Below are 23,908 nucleotides of genomic sequence, written 5' to 3' on the forward strand. Positions count from 1 at the left end.
TATCAATATCATAACAAAGTTTATTGATTACATCAAACAAAATTTCTGTAATGAAAAAGGCAAGTTGCAGTCATAAAAGATGGCATTCACATTCATTATAGAAAGCAACAAGGTAGATGTAAAAAACAGCTTAAGTGAAAAATGTAATATTGCAGTCCCATTTTGCAAGCTGAAAAATGATTTTGTCAACACTTGCATAAAATTTGCACATTTATATACTCATGTTATTAAAAAATTCCATGACTAAATTATTATGAATTTTGCAAATTTAGGCTTACATTTAAACTGTTGCTGGTGTAAATGTGGTAGGTATGGAATTTACGTTTTCAGTTTAGTAGGTAACATCCTCAAACAACGGACAACAGTTGTGAAATTACAAGGACATTTTGTAGTTCAAAATGATTCAAATGATGGATATATGATCCTATTGTTACATTTCCCCCTTTCTCTGTCATAAAATAAGGTGGTTAAATTACATTGTTAGGCATACTGGATGGCTTATTTCAAGTTATTCCATCTGTTAACCCCACACTAGCCATTTTTAGTTCATTAACAAAATGTCTCTTTCAAAAAGGGAAGTCAGGTTTCTTTCAAGGATCTAAACCATATCACATATTACTGCCATCATGAATTTGAACTGCATTGTAATGTGTAGCTGAGACATGACTCTAAATCCCCCTTACTCATCTTTCTTCCTGGCTGCTAGGAATTTTATTATATGCTACCAGTTTTATTACCACTACCATGGATATTCTGATTAAGTCAACTCTCCAATGGTTCTGCATTAAACAAGCCTCTTTATCTATTGTGGTTCTCTCATTTGTATACACAGTACCTACAATTCTCATGTAAAAAAAAATAACAATACAGCAACTCTAACAACAAGAACATGAACAGTAACAACAACAAAACATCAAAAGCTTTCCTGGGTCTGATTATTTTTAGCTCTTTGGAATAGGCAAAGAATATATAGACTTTGTTTTCAGCAGACTGCCTCAAATACAGGCTATCAGAACACAGCACACTTAGGGGTAAGGTGTGAATGACACTTAACAAAATACTCAAAAATAATACTGATAGATGAGAACAAATGAAATAATGGAAATGGGTCCGTAATGATGGAATGGTTTCTGATAACTGAAATTATGTCCTTTCTAGAATTTAATAAAAGTTACACCAAAACATTAACACAAAATATATATGAAAGAATCAAATGTGCCGTATGGACTATATAAATACATTGGTAAGATTGAAACCAATCCTTTTCCAAATCAAGGTACAATATAAACACTAATAATAATAGTACAGGCATGCCAGAAAGACAACCAAAAATGGAAACTGGTATGAAAACACTTTTTAAAAGATCACTTCAATCTAGTAGTCAAATGATTTACATCCAATAAAAAAAGCGCTTAATTATAACATGTAATAAAGACATTTCACATTTACTTTCATGTTTTAAATGGACTCATTAGGAGGCTAAAATCTCCTTCTAGTCTAGTAAGTCAAGGACTTTATCAAGGTGAATCTCATGGTTTAGAGTTAGATCACTACCCAGCCAAGTTTGCTGAGACAGACAACATTCATGTTCAGAGTCATGGCTCTGCAGGCCGAAATACCATCTTGAGATGGACCCTTCCTTTCCAAACAGGTAAGTTAGAAAAAAAAAAAAAGTGCTGCATATATGCACAAATGTAGCATCTTTCGAAAACCATTCAGTTTGAAATAAACTATTCTTCCTTCCTTTCTACAAAAAATTATAAAAGACCGATGTTCAGAATGACCTTTACTTTCATGTAACTATGGTTTTGACCACCTTCCCTCAGATCCCAGTAAAACGTATATGGGAAAAATCTGTTATATCTTAACTATTCTGAGGGGTTACTAAGTGATTGGGAATGTTTTATTTTCAAATCTAGCAGCCATATACCCATTAAGTGGGATTTAATTCAGAAGAAGAAAAATAAAATATATATATTTTTTGATTCTCACAAAAATATCCAGAATTAACATTCTTTCCACATAAGTGTTCAAGGTATTTTTTTGGCATGGATATTCTATAAAGACAAAATTAGCATGTGGGTGAACAAAAAAGATGAACTATTCTATCTGATGCATTGATAACATTTAGTCTTCCTGTATTTTCAAGTATTCATTTCATATGTTTGAAAAATAATTTAGGATCATTCAGCAGAAATAAGAAATGTGATCCAAACAGCTTATTTCTTCCACCAGGCAAAAAAAGAAATAGTGAAGTCTATCCATTCCCATTGCATAACTTCTAATTTATACTACAGTATTTAACTCCATTCAGAGTTCATGGGTTAAAAGAGCACCCATTTGGTAGTTATATTATTCTATCTAAAACAAGAAATTCTAAATATTCTTGCTTTCAACTTTCATATAATTTGTAACTTAGAACTTTGGCCATAATGGCTACGTACAATAACTGTAAATGCTTAAGAAAAGTCATTTGGTATTTTAATGAACATTTATTCTGAACCCTAGGCATAAGAGTGGTTTATTTTGTTGCATATCAAGTATCCTGAGATGATAACTTTTTGTAGTTGTTTCTTCGTTTTCTTTTTTAGCTGTAACCACTGTCAACATGCTTGAAGGACAATAACATAGGCAGTTCAAGATTCGGATTCTGAAAAATTTAAAATATAGAGTTAAAAGGTTTATTTTAATAATAACAATGTGAAACCATCTGTTTAGCATTTTCAGAAATAAATGAAGTAGCAAATTTTGTTATGAGAGTAAAGCAACTGTCTCAACAAAGTGCCAAGTTTTATTCACATGCAGAGAAAAAGAGTGACACAATCACCAGTTTTTAGTCCTTTCATGATTTGTCAGCTGACTAGATTCAGACTTGCTTTTGCTTTTGGATTACTCCAGGGTTCTCCTAATAGTTACCATGAAGACTATCCACCATAGCAGAGGCTTACCTCACCAAGATCTCATCCTCTAAAAACAGGAATATTTTATTGATATTTCTATCTCTAGCACCTAGCACAGTGTCTGGCACATAGCAAATGCTCAGGACATGCTGAATGAATGAATCTATTACTGTTTTTTGGATGTTAATTTTGACAGAGAAGTCTGAAGATATATTTAGTTTTGAAAGACTTTTATGAAAATATTGTTCCTTTACTGAAAGACACACGTTTCCGTTCTCTAAGATTGAAGTTAATTTTCTTCTTGGTAGATTATGTATCTAAGGATCAATGAACTCTTCTATTTTCTTATTCATTGTCTTCTTAGAAAAGAAACCACAGAAATGTCCCTAAGAAACCTGTAGATTCTTCTCTGTCTTCTAAATATTATCAAATGCTATGACTGAGATAGGACATGATAGGACAACTGATCATGCGTGTCAATAGGTATATTGAAAGGTAGAAGTCCTATGTCAAGGGAAGGGGTGTTACTTTGATTCTTCACTCTAAAATCCAACCTTTTAAAACCTAAGTAATGAAGGGCTTTAAAGGGTGTGCTATTTTCTTCCCATTTTGGTATATCTTCCTTTCTATGGTTGGATTATAAGTCCTCTAGAGTACCCTCCATTCCTTTTTATATTTCATACTCTCATATTAGTTTTTCAGATAACAGGGTCATGGTGACTCTAACCAAAATAAGATTGCTATTCACATCGGGAACTTCTAAAATGTGTTACGCAGTTCCCTTATCAACCAAAGGACAAACTCAATGGGGCTAAACTAATTGCTAAACATTTTCCTTGGAGAAGTAATGCCACATGAAAATATATTCCTGGGAGAAATACATAATAAATAAAATAATGGTTCAAAAAACCCCACAACTTCCTCAGTTCTATGACAGGCATTGTAGGAGTTAAGGCCCTGGAGAGGCCAAAAGCAGCAGCAGTGTCTGCTACCCAGACTAGTCCCTCAAACCACAGACCAAGCTAAAGAAAGCAATCCAGGGGGATACAAAATGAACTGGAAACTGTACAGCTTAAATGCACCAGACAGCTTAAGAAAAAGCTATCTGGAACAAAAGAGTCAAAAACTCTGAAGGCTACTGGGAAGCCGATTTTCTACTGAGGGAAAATATAAGCAGTTGAGTTGCTCAAAATGGGGAAAAAGATGATGACTGAGGCAAAATGAATCAGCTTCCAAAATAACACTGCAGATGCAGACTGTGATGAACTGTAGGAGACAGAAGAACCAACGGAATCAAACTACTTGGTATTTATTCTGGAGGGTGGGGAAGTCGGTAGCTGACAAAAAAGTGGGCCTATGAGGCAGACTCACAATTGTTAGCTTCCAAGTGAACTGACCTGCAATTTCCTTCACGTTGATCATTAATTTTTATGTGTGCGTGAAAGACAGCCCAGCCCTAAGCTGTTTAGAGTTGTTTCCAAGCTGACAAGTTTGTAAACCTCGTTCATGAATTACTCTAATTTCTCATGGATGGATAACAGACTTATAAAGGTCTGGAGTGACAGAGGCCACTGCAGTGGGAAACAGAATCCACATGGAGAAGTCATTCTGAGTTCAAGGATTCCTCCCATAGCATATCAATTTCTCCCGAATACTTGTTGGGGTAAATGAAAGAATATGTTAGAAAATGAATTTACTCATTTTTAGAAAATTATGAAGCAGTCTATATAATTAGACTAGCATCCCCCTGAATGGCTAGGAAAGACTTTACCTCTGCAAGTTGAAACACTTAGCTAGAATAAAACTTGACATTAAAAAGTGATTATAGTAGAGTGGCTCATTAATATATATTTGGAGATCAGACATTTACAAGGACATTAAGTGTATACCTGCAAACACAGACACAACACATGGAGATACAAATACACTGAATTATTTTCACATACTTCCCAAAAGAACATGCAAGGCTAAACTGACTTGATAGTATACAGATGCAATTTTGGAATATTTATTTTCAATTTTCCAAACAACATTTTAAAATTAAAATTATATTTCCTGATCAGCATTAATGAGCATTTTTACATGACGGCACTGCCATGACTACTTGCCCCTTACAAATTAAATATATTGATTGTATTACTCTTCAGCTCTGGAAAATGCTAAAAATTTTATTTCGGGGCTTAGCAAATTTAAAATATATATTTCCCCATATTCCAAGGAATGCATCTTTATATTTTTGCAAAGAACAGTATAAAGTTCACCACACCAACAGCAGAGAAAATTTAGAGAGTGATATTTTCATTTTTTCTTTATAATGCTGTTAATCTGTTTCTTTAAAGCCAGCCCGCTTAATACTAGGTACCTGTTACAATATATTAGATTCGTCTGAGAATGTTCGTAAAAGAAGAGGTCTGACTGAAGGTCTGGCGGATAATGAATCAGATGCGTGTTTACAGCTCAGATTTCTCTGTAATAGTGAGGCAAAGATACTTAAAGGATTTGAAGACTGGTCAAACCTACTTGGTGATAAAAATGTAGAAGAAGAAAATCATTTCCTATAGACTACTCTTCTGGCCAAAGGTACAAATGATTACACTACAGCAAATGCGTAACATTGAAATGAATACATTTAAAGACCTAAGAAAGTCTCCGACTTGAATTGAATTGTTTTCACAGTAGAAGGATACAAACATTAGTAGTATGTGGCAAACTTGGGTTTTTGAAATGACGCTGGTAGGTTATGTGGTAGATGAGTTAATATGGTTTGATTAGTAAACCTTACCATCCTTTTGGTGAACACCTCTGAGAGTTGTGCCAGTGCTGTCAGTGTATCAAAAGAAATTTGCACAAAAACATTCCTGTCTTGGTGAACAGATTAACACACCGTGGCTTCTACTGCATACTGAGAATCTAATGGGACCAGAGACTTACTGTCCAAGTTTTTGAAAATCACTTCCTCTCTAGTGTGACAATTTGAGAAGATGAACAAATGATTAAAGGAAAATGATGAAATACTCTTAAGTATCAATAGAAGATATAAAAATGATTCATGAGAAGTAATTTTTCATAAAGAATCAGAAAATGGTATCAAGCAAATGAGAATGCAAGCAAGTTGGTACATTAAGAAAGGAAATCACCTTATTCACTCCAAGAGAAACTGTGATTGCTGGAAGTTTGAGAAAGCATGAAGATAGTAGATGTTCCTGAGGAAGGGAGGCGTTTCGTTACCTTGTTCACAATTGCACAAAAGGTGGAAAATTGCAGTAGAAAAAAGAGAAATGCAGAAACCAAAAAAAGTAAATATTCTCTGAAATGTAAGACATTTAAAAAAGAAACCTTGAGAATTTGAAGTCGAAATGACATGTTAGTTTTGAAGACGATACTTTCTCAAGTAAAAGTAGAGTCAGAGTTAGAAATAGTCTGTTATATGTGTAAACTACTTTTTCCCTGTATATCGATTTAAAATTATTTTGTTAAAGGGAAAATTTACTATTTTGAATAAAATAATTTAAAAATATGCTTCTCATTGAAATAAGGCTTATTTTTAATTATTAATTCACTAAGTTACACTGTTCAAAATCCATTGGTCGGAGAGCTATGTCCAGGGTCCATCACCAATCTATCCTGAAGTGACTATCTCCCCTATCCAACTACACAGATACAATATGAAGGGACTGACTGCCCTTGGGCAGCTTCAGGTTAAAAACCTAATCAAACCTAACACAATGGGAAAATATCTAGTGAAACCACACTTTTTTCCCATTTACCTCTGAGCCACTGCTTAACTTCCTTTATGCTAACGTCATTTGATGGCTTTCCTCCTTTTTCCTACAGAGACCTCTTTAATGGGTAGGCTAAAGATCTATGAATTTTTCCTTTAGAACACCCAGAAAAAGTAAGCATCGAAAACGTAAAAGTTTAATTGGAAAACCTAAAAGGTTATTTTCTTCTTTCTTATTCTGTGCCTAAACTTATAAACTAATTTATAGACTTGGTTTTTGCATTGCCCAAGCAAAAACAGAAGATGAGTGGTCAACTATGGGGATGAGTTTAACAATACTGCTAATTAATTATCCATATCATCTACTTAGCAACTAATGAAAATAGGCTTAAAAAAAAGAAACAAGTTAAAATAACAAGTGTCCAGCAGAGTCTAACAATTAAACGTTTAAAGGCAAATGCTTGGATTTGTTTGTATGTTTTAAATATAACTACATTTTTTCCTGTTCGAATTTTACCTTAAAATTGGTGACAAGTTGGTAACATGCAAATTACAAATAGATAAAGCTAAAGAAATATTTAGTTTCAGAAAGAAAATTTTAATTGCTTTGTCTTGTATTTTGTGGGCAAAAACCTTATAAGATTAACATGATTCCAAGTCCCCCACCCTTGTGTTTAATATACAAGCCTGTCTATTTAAGACTGTAACTATAAGCACATTTTGGTGCATTTAAAACCTTGTATCCAACCATCAGACATATAAGTATTTCTATGAAGCATGAATTTTAGAGGTTTATAGATTAGGTTTCTCTATAAAGGAAAAAAAAAAAAGAAAATATGAAAGTATAGAAGGCAGTGGAGAGCATGGAAAGAGTATCTAAAGCAATCAAAAATTGATATAGCTAGCAGTTGGTAGGGGGAGAGAGGCGAGGAAGACAGGGGATAATGAGCTAAAACAGTATGAAATTTCCACATTCCTTTGCAGTCACCTAGAAAGAAGCCAATGCATAAAGACCCATCTTAACAGTCACAACATTAGGATTCAACTTTATTTTTGTCTAATCCAGTTCACAGGGCCATTATCCTCAGAATCCATGGTTGTATGTGATACTGTCAGCATTGCAATAGTAATCACGATTGTCACCATTGTTATTATAAGGATAAATTATATTTTCCAAAATTTTCAAAGTGTTTTCTCTGTAAATTTTGCTCAGAGAGCTGACATTCTTCCTTTTCCTGTCTTCCATTCTGAAAGAGCTCCTTACATAATGGAATATTTCTTCTTGTTTGTGCAGACATCCCATGCTAGGAACTGCCATGTTGCTGGGTTCATTCCCATTAGATCATAGCATTCTCCTGGCTAATAGGCAAGTCAAACCTTCCTTTTGATTGTGGTATTTACATGGGAAAACTTACATAAAGGTTATGCAGAAAATTCCTCCACTGGAAATGAGAAGTGATATTATTTGGCCAGAAAGTCGTGGTGTATTTCACTGATTGAGAGCCTGATAATTGTGCTTAGAGGGGAACACAACTTTTTGAAATATCAAAAATCCTAAACTTTAAATTTCCTTTGAAGTATTATCATGCTGCTCCACTGTTCAGTGTTCAATGACGGTTTCATCGGACACTGTCAGCAGTATGGCATTGTCAATTTATAAGCTACAGAAAAGTCCTATGATCCTTAATGATGAGATTTTGGCTTAAAAATTAAGCACATTGCTGAAAATATAACTAAGGAATATGCAGCTTAACTATGCCCTTGAGTTAAATGAAATGAGGGACCTATTTTTGAAGATAGCAGAATTCTTTATAATGCTACCATGATGACAGAACTTGGCTGTGGTGGAGGCTGCCATTCCAGCCTTTTTATTGGAGGCTTCAGGAGGTAGTGACTTGAACCTTGAAATACTTCAATTGTGTTATAATGAGCCATATCATTGAATCTACTGTTCTGATTTATACCTGCTAACAGAAGTGTTCCATATGAATCCCCTATGTAACCTAACTAGAGTGAGACCCTTTGTGGGTTGGGGCCTCATCAGATTCATCCCTGAATCACCAACACCTAGTACAGTAGTAGCTAACTTATAGTAGACCCTCAGGGAATGTGTGCTGAATTGAATGGAATTCACCAGAAGGCTGCTTTTGTAATTGTTAAAAGTAAATGGCTTAGCTTCTTATTCAAATGACATAGAGACGTTTTTACTACCCACTGCTAAGTTCCCTTCTCAAAGCAGCTGCTAAGACCCACATAAGGAGAGCACTGGAGCCTATATACAACAGGCATTTTTGGCTATGTGCATTAAGTATCCAAGATGTTTACTGGTTGAAGTCAGGGGATCGGCTGCTTTTAGGTACGGACACACCCTTTATCCCATTAGAGAGCCTGTCAGGTATTACGCTATCCCAGTGTAAAAGAATCTTGTGCCTCTCTTTAAAACAAGGCCAACGCTTTAGCAAGGGATACTGAACAAAGTAAGAAGTCATCCAGGATGTTAGACTGTTAGTCATCAAGATATTCCTTCTCCTTTATCTTAGAAGTGGCCTCTGCCTCTTTGATATAGCCAAATAGGGCCTTATCTAAACAGATGTGACATCATAATAGCTGTGGCTGTCAGGTTTTAGTTGGCCTTTATGCATTCTTATGCACTACTTTGCTCTTGTATTTTCTCACAAGGAAAAAAAAAGTGGCAGCACTGCTGAGTGCCCACAACATTCTGTCTCATCTGCAACTCTCAAAATCCCATAGTCTGAAAAACCATTGAGCCTTTCAGACAATGGTAAAGAGAGATGTTCATCATTAGGTGGTTCGACATGTTCATTGGTTCATTGAGGGTAGGAATAAATGAATGAATGACTGAATAAATGAAGGTGAGTATGGAAATTCTCCTGGTTTTTCTAGCACATCAGCATGCCAAGCTATAGCACATACACTAGAATTCCTCCTATCATGTACATAACCCATGGCAAACAAATTTCATGCTGAACCCCTGGCAACATTCTGTTGCTGCTATGTAAAAAGGGCTATAGCCCCAGAGCTCTATGCTTTCAACAGAAGTTAGGAATCTGCTGTTTGCATGAAAAGAAAATGTTCTAAGTCTTTATCCACGACTGCTTTGTAGCATCCCTCCATTTAATGGTCATTTAATTTATATAAAAGTCACCTCCAGCCAGAATCTAATTTTTTTTTAAAGGAAGGGCCTAAGGAAGAGGATAATATGTTTGAAGGCTTTGATTTCTGAGATTTTTGTATCATTTTTAGAGTATGAAGCTAGATATAAGCGATTATTTAGTATGAGCTCCGTTACCCCAAATAAGAAAAACATGTAGGAACACCCCAAAATGTACTCCCAAATAAGGAGAATGGAAGAGCACCTCAGAGATCCTTACCAGACAAAATTCTTTATATTATAACAAGTCCCCAGACCATCTCTTACTGTGACATTTTTTATTTGGCTTCATGTAAATTGCCACTTGAGTCATTCTGGGAGGAACCTGTTATATCAATCTGTTTTACCCCTGTTCAACCGATATTAAGGTATAATCAGACAAGTAAATGTCACTTTCCCATCCTAAGACTAAACACCAAGCTAGAGGGAGTTAGTCAGGGGTCTACTAGAAGGATTAAAGAGTAGAATAAGGCAGTCTTAGCTAGGTTAATATTATTGTGTTTAGTTCTATCCATAAGGCATGCAGAAGCAGAGAGTTAAGGCCAGTTCTGACCACCAATTGTATACTGACTGGCCCTGTATACCAAGAATCAATGTGGCTTATATCACTGATAGTATATTGCTTTTGATTGGGGCTGATATTGATTTGTATCAATGAAGCTCCTCTCTTTAATACATCTAAACACTGAAAATATTCCTACCATAATCACTTTAGTTCCCTATGTCTGCATGATGACAACCACTGGATTCCATCAATTCAATAGGCCAAAAAAAAAAAATTAGACAAACCGGTTTTGAGGCTAAACTGGTTGGCAAATTTGATCAAATAGGTTAGGTAGATCTAACTTAGACTATTTCCTGAAAATGTTGCCTTGGAGGAGCTACAAGATCTAGTTTGAGTCAGTATGACAGAAACAGGTCTTTGTTTGGTAGAATGAGCTAGTATTGGCAGGAATATGACATATTTAATTAACCTGTTGGTCAAAATTTGCCATAAGAATTTCCCCCAAGGCTAATCTACCCTTTTTACTTTAAAGGCTTTTAAAGAAATGTTCAAAAGATATCAGACAATACAGAGCCAAGCAATTAGGCTGACATAGGGTAATAACTTCTTGGTTCCCACAAGAAATTTACAACTTAAGCAGCAAAAATACAAACACACTTATAAAACAATACTGAATTTTTACAAGTGTGTTCAGGAGGGTAAGGATGTAGAAACTATATTCAGGGAATTTTCTTTGGTTCAATTATACTGCTGGACAGACAGGGCTAGAAGCAACACAGAGATTAAGCAGCACTATAATTAAAGGAAGGGGAAAGATTTGAAAGAGACAAATTGGGATTATCAACTGAAAAAAAAAAAGTCTGTAAACAACCCAAAGAGAAATTTCTAAGGTTAAAGCTGGAATGTTGGTGTGGAGTGTAAATTCCTGGTGTGAAAATTCTAGGCTAAAGAAGTCATTTTTTTTCCCATTAAAAATTCCATATGGAGCATCTGAGATACTCCATATGGACTGCTAAAGGTCACATAGAATACTATTAAGGAATCTACTTACCACCTGCATTGGATAACGAAGTTTTTACTACACTTTTTATGCAGAAGAGGAAATTAAGTGATGAACCTGTAAGGAGGGGTTTAACATGCTGTAACTAATGCAATTCTCTAAATAAGTTTTTAGTTCACGGCAGATATTGAAGCCACTTCCAAAAATCGGGATGTTATATAAACTTAGTTCTTACCCTGGCACTTCTTCTTCTTACATTCTTTAATACTATCAGGAGAATCTCAGGGAAAAGGCTGATAAATATTAGAAGAACTATGGCCAACCAAGTGGATACAGAAGACAGCATTTGAGCAAATACGAAATACATTCTCTGTTGTTTAAGAAAAGGCCTAGAATGGAAAGAAAATACAAATGGAAAAACAAATCAGTTCCTGTCATATGAAAAAGAAGTGTAATTGAAACCGTCTTTTGTATTTAAAAGAAATTTTCCTTGCCCACATTAATAAAAATAAATTTCTTCAGAATGTTCCAAAAGTAGTAAACAGATTTCATTTACCAAATGTTTGGAAAGAAAAGGAATGATAATCAAAAAAGAAAAATGATAATAAAATGCTTTTGACTTAAAAACCAAGTGATCAACTTTAAAGCTGCCAACTGGAGAGTATTTATCTGTGTTAGAAAATGCTGGAGCTTCAAAGATATCATGAAAAATGATGGTTAATTTTTATGCTAACTAGCATTTCATCTCCATGGCTGTTTAATTAATATGAGAGTGGATTTGTGTTCTATATTCAAAATTTAAAAGATTTTTATAAGCCACCCTCCAAATCACTATGTAAAAACGAAAAGAACTGTAGAGCTTATCTCAAATGGGAGGAATCTACAACTCACATCCACAAATATATATTAAGTACCAGTGTGTGCCAAATAGGCTGACAGACAGCAGAATATTGCTAATAGGATATTAAGCCTTGGAGTCAAGAAATCCAGGAGGACCCCTCGTTCTGATGTTGGATTTCTTTCCAAGTCATCCACTGAACTCTTAGGTGGCTATTGAGAAGCACAGCCAGGTTCCCTTCTCCTGTATGAGCTGAACCATAGAGCAGCTGCTTGAGGTCAGGATGCACATTAGACTACCTCGGATTAGGAGACCTACATAGATAACTGGTTGATCCCATTAATTAGATCAAGCATAAGGCTCACAGAAGATAAAATGGTTTCTCATTTAAAAACTGATGTTTCCTCACTCTTATGGAACATGATAAAATCAAGATTGTGGCTCTGCATATATGAGGACCAGACTGAGGAATAAAAAGTAAGTAGAACAGTAAAGTGGAGAAAATTATGAGGTCTGGACTAAACAGGCTTTCTAGAGTACTTATCATATAAAAAAAACTTCTGCAGAGCTCTACACCCAATTCCTTTTGAAGAGCACCCTGATTAATTTTCTGGGCAGTTAACTGAGCCAATAAGTGTCCAGCAAGACAGCTGACAGCTGGTCACAGGGTATTCCTTCGCACAATATCCACAATACTCTGTGATTAATATCTCTAGATTTTTTTTTTTACCTCGATGGCATCTATGGAGCTTTGCAGAGGAGCAGTAAAAAAAAATGAAGATATTCCTGGATTGGGTTTGGGGCTCAGAAATCATTCTCACTGCCCATTCCCAAAGAGGAGTGTGTTAAAATGCCTCCAGGTAGAACATGTCCAGAGATATTAACTGCAACCAGCACTCAGCTGAAGTTTCCCATAGTTTCTAGTCACACTTTGCTGGTTGCTTTATAATAAAATTTTATATTCATGTAGTAAGTAGCTTAACTCAGACAGTTCTACTTAAAGACAGCACTATAAGCGACAAAAGATTAATATTTCATTTTTAGTAAGCATCTCTAATGAATCAAAACAGGTATGATGAAGTCTTAATCACTTAAGAGATTTATTTAAATCAATAAGGAACAGTCTATGGTAAGAGTTAGAAACTTGTTTAGTTTACTAGACACATTTTATTCTTGTGGAAATTTTGCATAATTAGTTCAGATGCTAATTACACAGATTCATAGAATTATGGTACTCTGGCAGACTTACAATTGTATATTACATTTGGTTAATCAACTTTGATTCATTTGTATATTATTAAAGAAAATAGAGATTTCCTTCAGGTTCATTGCTTCCATAATTATATATATAGGTGCCAAATACATGCTGTAATTACACTTGTTGGAGCGGTACTTCCTTAAGTGATTAGGGTTTTCATATTTTTGTTTCTTAAGGCTTTTATTTAAAAAAGCTTTTCGAAACAATAAGAGTCTCTTCTAATTAAGTCTCAAGGGACATAAACATGGTCCTTACATCTCTGTGATAACATGTAATGTTCTGTATGATTTTGTCAAACCAGTGAAAATACATACTCCTGGAATCTCAACCTATGGCTTACTCTAGTCATGTTCTCTGCTACTGGCATCCTTGTCAGGGAAAGCCACTGATTAATGAAAACAACTGTGATATTTAAAAAGGAAATACAGTTGTCCCTTGAACAACACAGGTAAATATACAGTCGACCCTTTGTATATCCAGTTTTGCATACATGGATTCAAATAACTGCAGAGGGAAAACAGTATTTTTGATCCATGATTAGAAGTCCACGGATGCAAAGGGCCGACTACATGCATTGTTTTATGCCATTTTATATAAGGGATTTGAGCATCCACGGATTTTGGTATCTGCAGGGGTCCTGGAACAAATCCCCAGAGGATACCAAGGGATGACTATAGTTTTAAGTTTTTGTGAGTCAAAAGATGGGATTTTTGACTATGGAGGCCTTGGTGGGTCAACTATATAGGCTGCTAGAAGTAAGGAAAAGAGATGAAAATTTAACTTATTTTCATTCCTTATAATTCTTTCCATCACAGCTATGTGTCCCTCAATGGACTCTAAACTCCTTGAGCCAGGAGTACAGTCTATTCATCTCTGTGTCCCACAGAGTACCTTGCACAAAATGAATTCTGAATATAAATTTATTAAACCAAAATGGATTGAATGAACTTTAAGGCCAAGCTGTAGATTCTGCCTTTACCCCCAAAACAATGAGATGGTGATTTTAAGATATAACACTGTAAGTATTAAGGGGTATATATTCTATACCTTGAGCACATCTGTAGTGACATGAAGGATAGTTATATGCCATAAAGAGAGAATAGGGTCCAATAGAAATTAATGTGTCTAGTAGCCACTATATTGTATAGAAACTTTATAGGATCAGTATTACCACTAGAAATCAAATCACATGGAAGGTCATGCTAGAAATTATGGTTTCACTTCATAGAGAGATGTTTACACACTTTCAAGTTGAAAGATTTGGACAAGAGCTACCAAAAGGGTAGGTCTTTTGAGTAACTTATGTAGTCTATATACTTATATTAGAAATCTTACCTGAAGTTAGCAGTGTTATTGGCTAGAAGTATTTTCCAGTCCATTCATATTGAAGACCTGCCATCTTACACAATCAAAACTTTAAAAGTATAATTAATGCTTGCATATCCAATGTGTATATATATATATACATATACCTATTTTGTTATTTACATATTACTCATGCATATACAGCTGCTTACCAAATGATGCCTCCCCAGAAGAATGAGAAAAATATGTAAAAGGCTAAAGAACCCCAAATCACAAAGTGATTTATCCATGTCCAGAAATGAGTATCCAAGGCAAGCTGAAAAGATACAACACAAGAGATTTCATGATGGGTACAAACTGCACCAGGCAATAATATACTATGGCATCTGATAATTGTGATACCTATATGATACTATATGATACCTATGGGAGGATCTAGCTTGGGCCATGCTTCCACAAGTGAATAGAACTAAAAGCAGAACAGGGTCCAGGCTTTTCAAAGAGCTAGGGGATGAAAGAGCTGAGCTCTGCCCTAAGTTCTCTAGATTCTAGAGTACAGGTGTGGAGATGTGATCAGGGAAGTAGCTAGTAGGTATGAGGTTACAGATGTTCTCACTACTGAAGGAAGGGCGAAGAATGAGGTAATGATAACACCCAGGAGTCTGGAGCCCCAAGTCCTCAGGTAGTAGTGGCCAGGGAGATGATGGCAAAAGGAGAAGGCCTAGCTGGAGGAGGCAGGTATACTGAAAAGCAGTAGGAGAGGGGTAGCTAGGAAGGGTATATAGACTATACAAAGGAGTATGATATCTCAAACACAACAGATGAGGGTTACTAAATGCAAAGGACACTAGCTCTATATAACTGCATCATGTAGCAATGGATTATGGGTATGACTATGCAGTGTAATTTTCAACTACAAAACCCATATCTATTAAATTAAATTAATAACGTTTTCAGTTGCCTTATATTGTAATCCCTTCATGTTCCTGCCAGGGCTGATTGTTTCCTCAAATCGTGGAACCTGGGATTTTCAAATGCAATCTAAAAACAAAAATTATGGCCTGCTTCACTTGCTTAAAAATTTCTGGGCCACAGGGACTAATATCCAGGGCATTAAATTATTAAACAGGAGGTGGTATCTCAGTTTTGTTACTTGCTGTGACATGGTCCTCCACTGTTACAGTTTCTTCGCTTGCTTAAAATTTCAGGGCCACAGGGACTAACATCCAGGGCATTTAATTATTGAAGAGGGGGTGGTATCTCAGTTTTGTTATTAGCTGTAACATGGTCCTCTGATCTCTGTTACAGTTTCTCACTTATAAACAGGATGTTGATAACATTGTTAATGTAACCAAGTCTTGAATTATCACCCTCTGAGATGCTTGGGAAAATGTCACAATAATACCCATCCAAAGAAAAGGGAGTGGACATCTTTGAGGGACACGTGAAAGACATTGCAGTATGGCCAACTTTATGAAGAGAACTTGGAAGCCCTGGGGCCACACACAAGGCCAAGGGGAAAAATGGGGTGGGGAGGTTTCCACTTCAAATCATGATCCTGTGAGACAAAATAATAAATAACAACTAGTATTTATTGTACTGAGCACATTCTATGTGCCAGACCCCATTCTAAGTTATATACATATAAAATCACTAATTGACTTCTTACAAAATAACCTAAGAGAGGTAGGTGCTACTTTTATCTCCATTTCACAGAAGAGGAAACGGAGCTACTGAGAAAGTTACTTGTCCAAGGACATGCTGCTAGTAAGTAGCTAAACTGAAATGAATTGTAACATTTTTTGTAGTTCTAAAATATTACTGAAAGAGTAGATGTAAACATATGTTACTTCTATTTGGTATAAGAAATTAACCAGGAATAAAAATTTAGAGGGGAAATGATTAGAAGTCTATTGTCAATTATACTTTTGAATTCTAGTTCTGACTACTAGGCACACTGGAATTCATTTAAGGGTAACTTATTCTTGGACCCCATGTGAGGTGTTTATTATTGGAATTATCAAAAGAATCTGATAATGCTTTCAACTGTAAGAGAGTCCCAACTCATGAGCCTCAAGTGTAGCACTCATCATGGCTTCGGAGACATTATGACATGGCTGCAAATGATTTTGCCAAAACTATCCTTCTTGTATGTTATCTGTTGTATTTTTTATGCATTTCATCACTAATATGGGCAAATTTCAGTGATGAATACATTATATAAAATTTCATCAGTACCAAGCTCTTTTGAATACATTATCTCACTCATGGACACCTATTCAACTGTCTTAAGTACCCAAATCCCTTTAAGGCCTGGCATTCTTAGTTATGTAACATTAAAGAAGACAGACAACATACAGTAAAAAATGAATCACAAGTAGTATACAAATGCCCAAATCTCTAATATCATACATATCTTAGTAAGCATTCAGACTTGGATACGATCTGCAATAAAAATAAAGAATTATAGACAAGAAACACATATTAGTATAAGACCAGAAGGTATTATAAAAATGGAGTTAAATATATTTGAATAAATAAAAATCTAACCTTCAGAGTCACAGTGAAAACTAAGACTGTAAAAACAATGGTCCCAAAAGTCCAGTTTCCATATACCTGAAAAACATTTTACAATTACATGTACCAAGAATATACAAGCCTGCCTAAAAAAATAAAAAGCCAAGTTTAATATCATGTGTAACTGCCAAAGATTTCTGTACGACTTGTTTAGGGAAATACCTGGTCAAAAAGTTCAGGCCAAAATACTAGATTTTACTGTGACCTTAAATTTTCTTGGTCAGGTACACTACATTTATGGTTGGTAGAATTTATTTCCATTATTCCATGTGGCATCAAACAGGGAAAACGCTGGTATGATAAAGGCAGGAAAAAACCCTATTATACTAACAGTAATGTTCATCAAAACAAGTCAATGGATCACTCATGTCTCTGAAGATATATGGGCCTTTCCTATAATATAAAACTAAAGCTTTGAAATAAGGACTAATTTGCAGACAAATGGACTCATATTTCTAAAACACAGTCTAATTTTTGGCTGTAAATATTAGAGCTGTCAGCATGTGCACATCAAAGAAAAGCAGATACCATGTATAAATCCAAACGATGGCAATGAATGGCACATATGCTTACCAAATGCTGTCAAGATCTGAATGCATAACATTAAAACAGAAAATGAAATGTAAAGGTTTTCAAAAAATAAAAACAAAAAATTAAGGCTAACAGAAGCAAAAAAAGAATTTGATCAAATCATACATGGGTGTTACGTTTAATTGCTGATAGCGGTCCTTACACTTACTGTAATTTTAGCAAATATTTAGAAGGATAGTGACATATACAGCAAAATGTAATTAATCCAGACATCACGAACTCAAAATGGGTGATGAATTGGACACAGGCTGGGTTGAGGCTCCCCATGTACCACCTGAAGAATTTGCTGAGAAAATGAACCATGTCAACAGGCCTGCAGGAGAGTATCCACCTATTTTACAACAAAATTTTTTTTTAAAGCAAGAGTTAGTTCTATGTAACTTATGTGTTAAATAAAAATAAAAAGTGGGCGTGACAGATTCAGTCATAAAGCTGAAGGGATCTGAGAAATCATAAAATCTAATCCCTTCTTACTGATGGGAAAAGTTGACTTGGAAAGCTGAAATGACTTGCTTGGGGACATGCAGAGAGATTTAATAGGGTATAATTTTTGGCAAGTGCTACATGTGCCTACCCTAAAATACTAGATCTGTATTTCCTCAAAAGTTATTCAGTGGTTAATAATTTTAATGAATTCATACTAAATTGACTTCTGTCAGTCTAAATTAGAGAGGTTTTGACTGTAGTACCTAATTTCAAAGTATTCAAATCCACTGAACCTATCACTTCTGTAACAGATGCTGACTGTCTAGATTCTAGACATAGTCATTGTACTCAGTAAATTCTTTTTGAATCTTAGCTTTGCTTTACATTAGAATGTAAAGAATGAATGATCATAAAAGAGGAAGCCCAGGAATAGAAAGGAACATAGTGAAATCAGCATGCAAAGTGATGGGCTTGATTTTCTACTGTGTGGCTGCAGGAAGACCTCACCCCACCAGCAATTCCTTCCTACAGCACAGCCAGGGCAAAATCATCCAAATGCAGGTGCTGACCCATGTAGTTGCTTGCTAGGAAGGCACTGGTAGGACCAGGGTAGTTTTTCTGGAAAACACTATGCTACCATGTGGAAAGGAAGGAGAAAGAGAAGGGAATTCCAAAGAATGGCGGTTACTGAACTCCAAGCATGGAAGGCCACTGTGAATAAGAACTGAGTGGGGCCAGACTTCGCTTTTAAAACAGAAAAGGCCTTGCTCACATCAAAGTGTAGGGATCCAAAGTCTGAAGTCCCAAGAACTCTGTTCGTCCAATAAATTACAGCCAAGTTAAGCTTCCATAAGGTTTGCACATAAGCTCTCTAGTTAGCCATGCACACAGGAAGCAATTTCTTACTTCAACACTTTTATTGTTCTAAAGAAGTTGTGAGAACTAAATACTGTAACTTAAAAAAGTTTGCAAAATGATTACAGCTAAAGTATGTGTATGACAGATCCAGTGCCTATGGAAAAAAGATAAGCCATGCTTATGAAACCAAACGATGTAATGACATTTTTTTTTACCTTTGCATTTTCTTCTAGGGATGAAGTCTGAAAAAGAAAATAAGTCCCAAAGAAGAACACTATCCCTTCAAATGCGGCCAGAAATGTCCAATATAAGAAGGGGCCTAACTGTAGCATGGCATTGCCAGAAATTTTCCTATTGAGAAATGAGAAAAAAAACACAGGTTAACAAATCTCTGAAGGCCATTTATTTAAAGATATGATGAAATGCCAAAAGTGCACATAGGGTTTGACCCTGTTATAATGAAGGTAGTTACTCCTCTGAAGGACTGGAAGGCTTTTGGTAAAAGGCCAGACTGAGCAGGTTTATCTTTGTGTAATCACCTCCTGAGTCAGTGGATTAAACTGTCTAAGCATTTCTAAGTTAAAATTCTGGCCGCCTAATAACAATAATATAATCAATAATAATAGCTCCTATTTATTGAGTACTTATTATATGTCAGGAAACTAGGTTAAGAGTTTTATATATATTGCCCATTTTTATCCATATAAAAACCACACGAAATAGGTATTCTTATCACTCCCATCTACAATAATGAGCATCAAAAAGGTGTATCATAATCGTTCCCAAACTTTGATGCACATTGGAATCACCTGGGGATCTTTGAAAAACACTGATGCCTGGCTCGCAAACTCATTCTGATTTAATTGGCATAAGGCATGACTTGGGAATCCGGATATTTTTAAAGTTCCTCAGGTGATTGTATTGTGCAGTAAAGTTTGGGAACCACTACTAGTACAGCAGCATGCCAGAGTTCATTCATTTAGTAAGGGACAGAGCTAGTATACAATCGATTTGCTTGACTTCAAATCATACGTTCTCAACCAAGCTACCTTAGCTTTCCAACTACAATTGTTAAAATATTTTTTGATTACTAATCGAGATTTTTTTTCCTGGGAATTTAACCTTTTTTGGTCTTGGGGTACCCTTTATATTTTTTCAATTGAGCCAAATTACGTGATTTGATAAAAGGCATGTGGACAGATTAAAATTAAGTTTAAAATCTGTCAAAAATAGCACAATCCCCTCAGTACAAGTCAGAATGTTAAATAAGGCCATCGATTCTAATGAAGTAAAATTTCATGGAATTCTTTTGGTGTCTATTTCAAATTACTCTTAACATTTATCTAAAGGTATCTAATCATTCAAATAGCACACAGGTCATCAATGCTACCAAGAATGTCACTGGGCTGTATGGAATAAGAAACACCTTTGTAATGTAAATGAAACTGGTCCTTGTTCAGTTGGTATTGAGTACTGTGGGGTTTCCGGAAAAGGTGGCAAATACCCAACTTTTTTTTACTAAGGTTTCCAAGGTGCATGAAGGTATCTGAAGTACAGAGGATGCATAAAGCACTGTGCTGCTGTTTGCCTTAGAAAAAATTGCAGGAGGAAGAGGTAGCTGCTTCTTAGAAGCAAGCTCTTCCCATAGCCAGTAAGTCCCATTCCCAAGGCAACTGGGAGCCACAGAGAAGGCACCTCCTTAAGATCTTTGCAGGAATTGCCCAGAAACTGCCAGCCAGTGGGACTCTTGAGAATCACTGACTTGGGCTGAGGCAGGAAGTGGTCCTTGTCTTTCCAGACCTTCTCTGGGAGTTACACTACACACTGGGAGGGAGATGGACAGAGGTATGTATCATGGAATGCTGAGTTTTAGGTGAGGCTTTCTAGGTGCACTCAGATGAATGATGAAGTTGTTGGAGACAGAATATGGCAGTCAACATTCAGGAGAACATGAGAGAGAATATGAAGACCTGAGGAATGGCTGACCGGCAGCAAAGGCCAGAGCACCTCCATATGATGGGAAGTAGCAGGTGTACTAGGACCTTTCTTTTGCCTTTTAAAGCTGTAGAAGAAATAAATCCAATACCCTTCTCTCTATAGAACTAGTTTACTTTTAACATTTCTCTCTCTCTCTTTTTTTACACCTATAGCACCTGGTCTTCCTAGGTGGTCTCCCATCCAAGTACTAACCGGGCCCAACCCTGCTTAGCTTCTGAGATCAGATGAGATCGGGCTTGTTCAGGGTGGCATGGCTGTCGATAAAATTTCTCTTAAATAATAAAAATATCCAATTGTGTTCTTGGTTCATGTCAAAATGTTTGAAAAATGCCTAAGTCACTAAGTCCCTGAAGGTAAAATCTACAATATTCTACACAATATTAAGTGGTACAACTATTGAGAGAGCCACATATGAAGACCAGAGCTTCATATTTACAAAAGACTACTCAGAGTGATGAAGCAATTTATAATACAGCGACGGTCTGAGAGCAGTGTCTTAACAGAGCGGACAAGAAGGAAAATTGTATTTTGGGCTGGGCAATAGTTACGTCAAGGCTTCCATTTTTGTATCAGATGTGGCAAGTATACCCTTGTTTAATAATTCATAATCTACACTCGCAGTGGAGTAAATAAAACTTCACGGAAACCCTTACAATAATTTGTATTCAACAGTTTTCTTTAGGTTTTCAACATTCGTAATGTATGAAAAGTGTTCAGCACCACCCTGAAGTTAAGTGGAGGAGGGTGTTAGAATAAGATTAATATTGAAAATTTACTATGTGCCAGGCACTATTTTAAGTTCATTTACACATAGTCACTCATTTAATCCTCACAAAACCATTGTGGATTAGGTGCTACTGTTACCCATATTTTACCGAAGATGAAATTGAGGCCTATCTCAGTCAAGTAACTTGTGCAAGTTTACACAGTGAGTGGCAGAGCTGGGATTGGAGTGTGGGTGATTAGCTTGAGCTCTTGTTGGGACTGAATGGGGAGATTCCACTCACTGCCATCTAAACCCCACTTCTTCACTTTAGTTGTTGTGTGAAGACAGAACACATTGCTGACTCAACATCTGAAAACCACCAACCAGCTGAGAAGAGCACAGGGCTGGTCATCCGAAAGACTAAATTCTGATCTTGGTTTGGCCTCTAGTTATACTCTGTGTCTTTCGGCAGTCATTTCTGCATCCTGGTTCCTCATTTAAAAAAGAGAGCATAGGAGACGATGCTCTGTAAGATTTCTACCAAGGTTTCTATGATTCCCCTCTAGATCTAACTACCCCTTTGCAACAAATACAGGGAAAAGCAGAACGTGTTAAACAATGCCATCAATATAATCAGCAAACTCTAGATTGGGAGAAATTCTACAAGATAAATGATCCAGTTTCATCAACAAAATAAATTGTCAGGTTAACCTACAGATTAGAAGAGACTCATATTAATCAATTGCAATATATGAATCTTATAACCTGATTTAAATAAAGCTATTAAAAGAAATGAGTCAGGTGGAGAAGTTTGAACCTTAACTGAATATTTGATATTACAGACTTGTTAAATTTTTAGGTACTGTTATTTTTAAGTCCTTATTAAGAGATACATACTGAAATAACTATTTTATACAAGTTTGATATTTGCTTCAAAATAATTCCATGATAGAGCAGAGAGGGTTATTAACAAAACAGAAATTGGCCCTGAATTGATAATTGGTAAAGCTGAGTGATGAGGACAGGAAATTCACTATATTAATAGTATTTTTGCTACTTCTGTGCATGTTTGAAAATTTTCATAATCAATACCTTTAAAATGATGATATACTTTATAAATCAAGTTAAATCTAACAACTAACTGTGAGTTTTATGAGTCATTCTGGTTAAAGAAATACCTTAATTTATGTACCTTCACTTCATACAAATAAACCACCCAAGTCTCTCTATTATACTTACTATCCACTATTTAGCAATGCTTATAATTTGCTGTAAATTGACAACTTTATCCTTAGCTACAGGCTTAATTTATAAAAATCCAATTAAATCATAAGTTAAGCAACTGGGGCTAGTGACAAGTCCCCCATCCATAGAGAAAAGCATGCATTTCCAACTGACACAAAATAAATATAATGGCTTGATGAATTATTTTCTTTAACAAAACAGTTTTAGAATGGAGCTAACAAAGGAGGAGAGGCTATGCTTCAGAGGCAGTTTACAAGACAAAGCCTAACATAATATCATCAGTTCAATCCCTTACAGGTAGGAATCAATATCCTAAACTACCAAAGATCTTTGTGTGAGGCATTATTTTTTTGTAGTTAAAATATTGTGTCTTCCTCTAAGATTCCAGAACTCTATAAAAATGTAGGTTCGCATTTTGGGAATTAATGATTTTGAACTAAATGATTCACACACACTCAAATACCGGACCTATGCCTAGGAAATATGTCATTTTCCTGTTGAATGATCGGTTTTAAGCAGGTAAAAATTCAGAACAGAACTATGTGATCAAACCAGGTGGGCAGTTCTGTATCCTCTACACCTTCAGATAAAATGAAACCTACAACTTTGAAAGTTTGAGGGGGTTTTAACTATAATGTTCAACTTACATATACAATCGGGGATCTGAGGTCAGAGTGTCAATGTTGATGTGCTGTTCCAGTAGACTATAGGCCAGGATGGGCAAGGATGTGAAGCAAATATTATACATTGTAAGGTAAGCGGCATCATACAGTGGCTGAAATAACAAATGCAAGAGAAAGGAATGTAT

The 23,908-nt window shown here is 35.7% G+C and overlaps 1 protein-coding gene and 1 pseudogene across 2 annotated transcripts in view; both read right to left on the reverse strand.

Annotated features, from left to right (window-relative positions):
• The window catches only part of ATP11C (ATPase phospholipid transporting 11C), a 167,438-nt gene continuing 143,530 nt past the window's right edge, over positions 1–23,908 (reverse strand). For both annotated transcript variants that reach the window (XM_023521807.1, XM_023521808.1), the window contains 7 exons: positions 23,748–23,875; positions 19,367–19,502; positions 17,250–17,315; positions 14,912–15,015; positions 11,534–11,687; positions 5,263–5,367; positions 1–2,650 (listed from right to left, as the gene is read on the reverse strand). In XM_023521807.1, the coding sequence (XP_023377575.1) occupies positions 5,266–5,367; positions 11,534–11,687; positions 14,912–15,015; positions 17,250–17,315; positions 19,367–19,502; positions 23,748–23,875 (690 nt within the window). In that variant the 3' untranslated portion in view covers positions 1–2,650; positions 5,263–5,265. The remainder of the gene's footprint in view (positions 2,651–5,262; positions 5,368–11,533; positions 11,688–14,911; positions 15,016–17,249; positions 17,316–19,366; positions 19,503–23,747; positions 23,876–23,908) is intronic.
• LOC111730533 lies at positions 21,293–21,411 on the reverse strand (annotated as a pseudogene).

This window comes from Pteropus vampyrus, unplaced genomic scaffold (genome assembly GCF_000151845.1).
Source record: "Pteropus vampyrus isolate Shadow unplaced genomic scaffold, Pvam_2.0 Scaffold318, whole genome shotgun sequence".
NCBI lineage: Eukaryota > Metazoa > Chordata > Mammalia > Chiroptera > Pteropodidae > Pteropus > Pteropus vampyrus.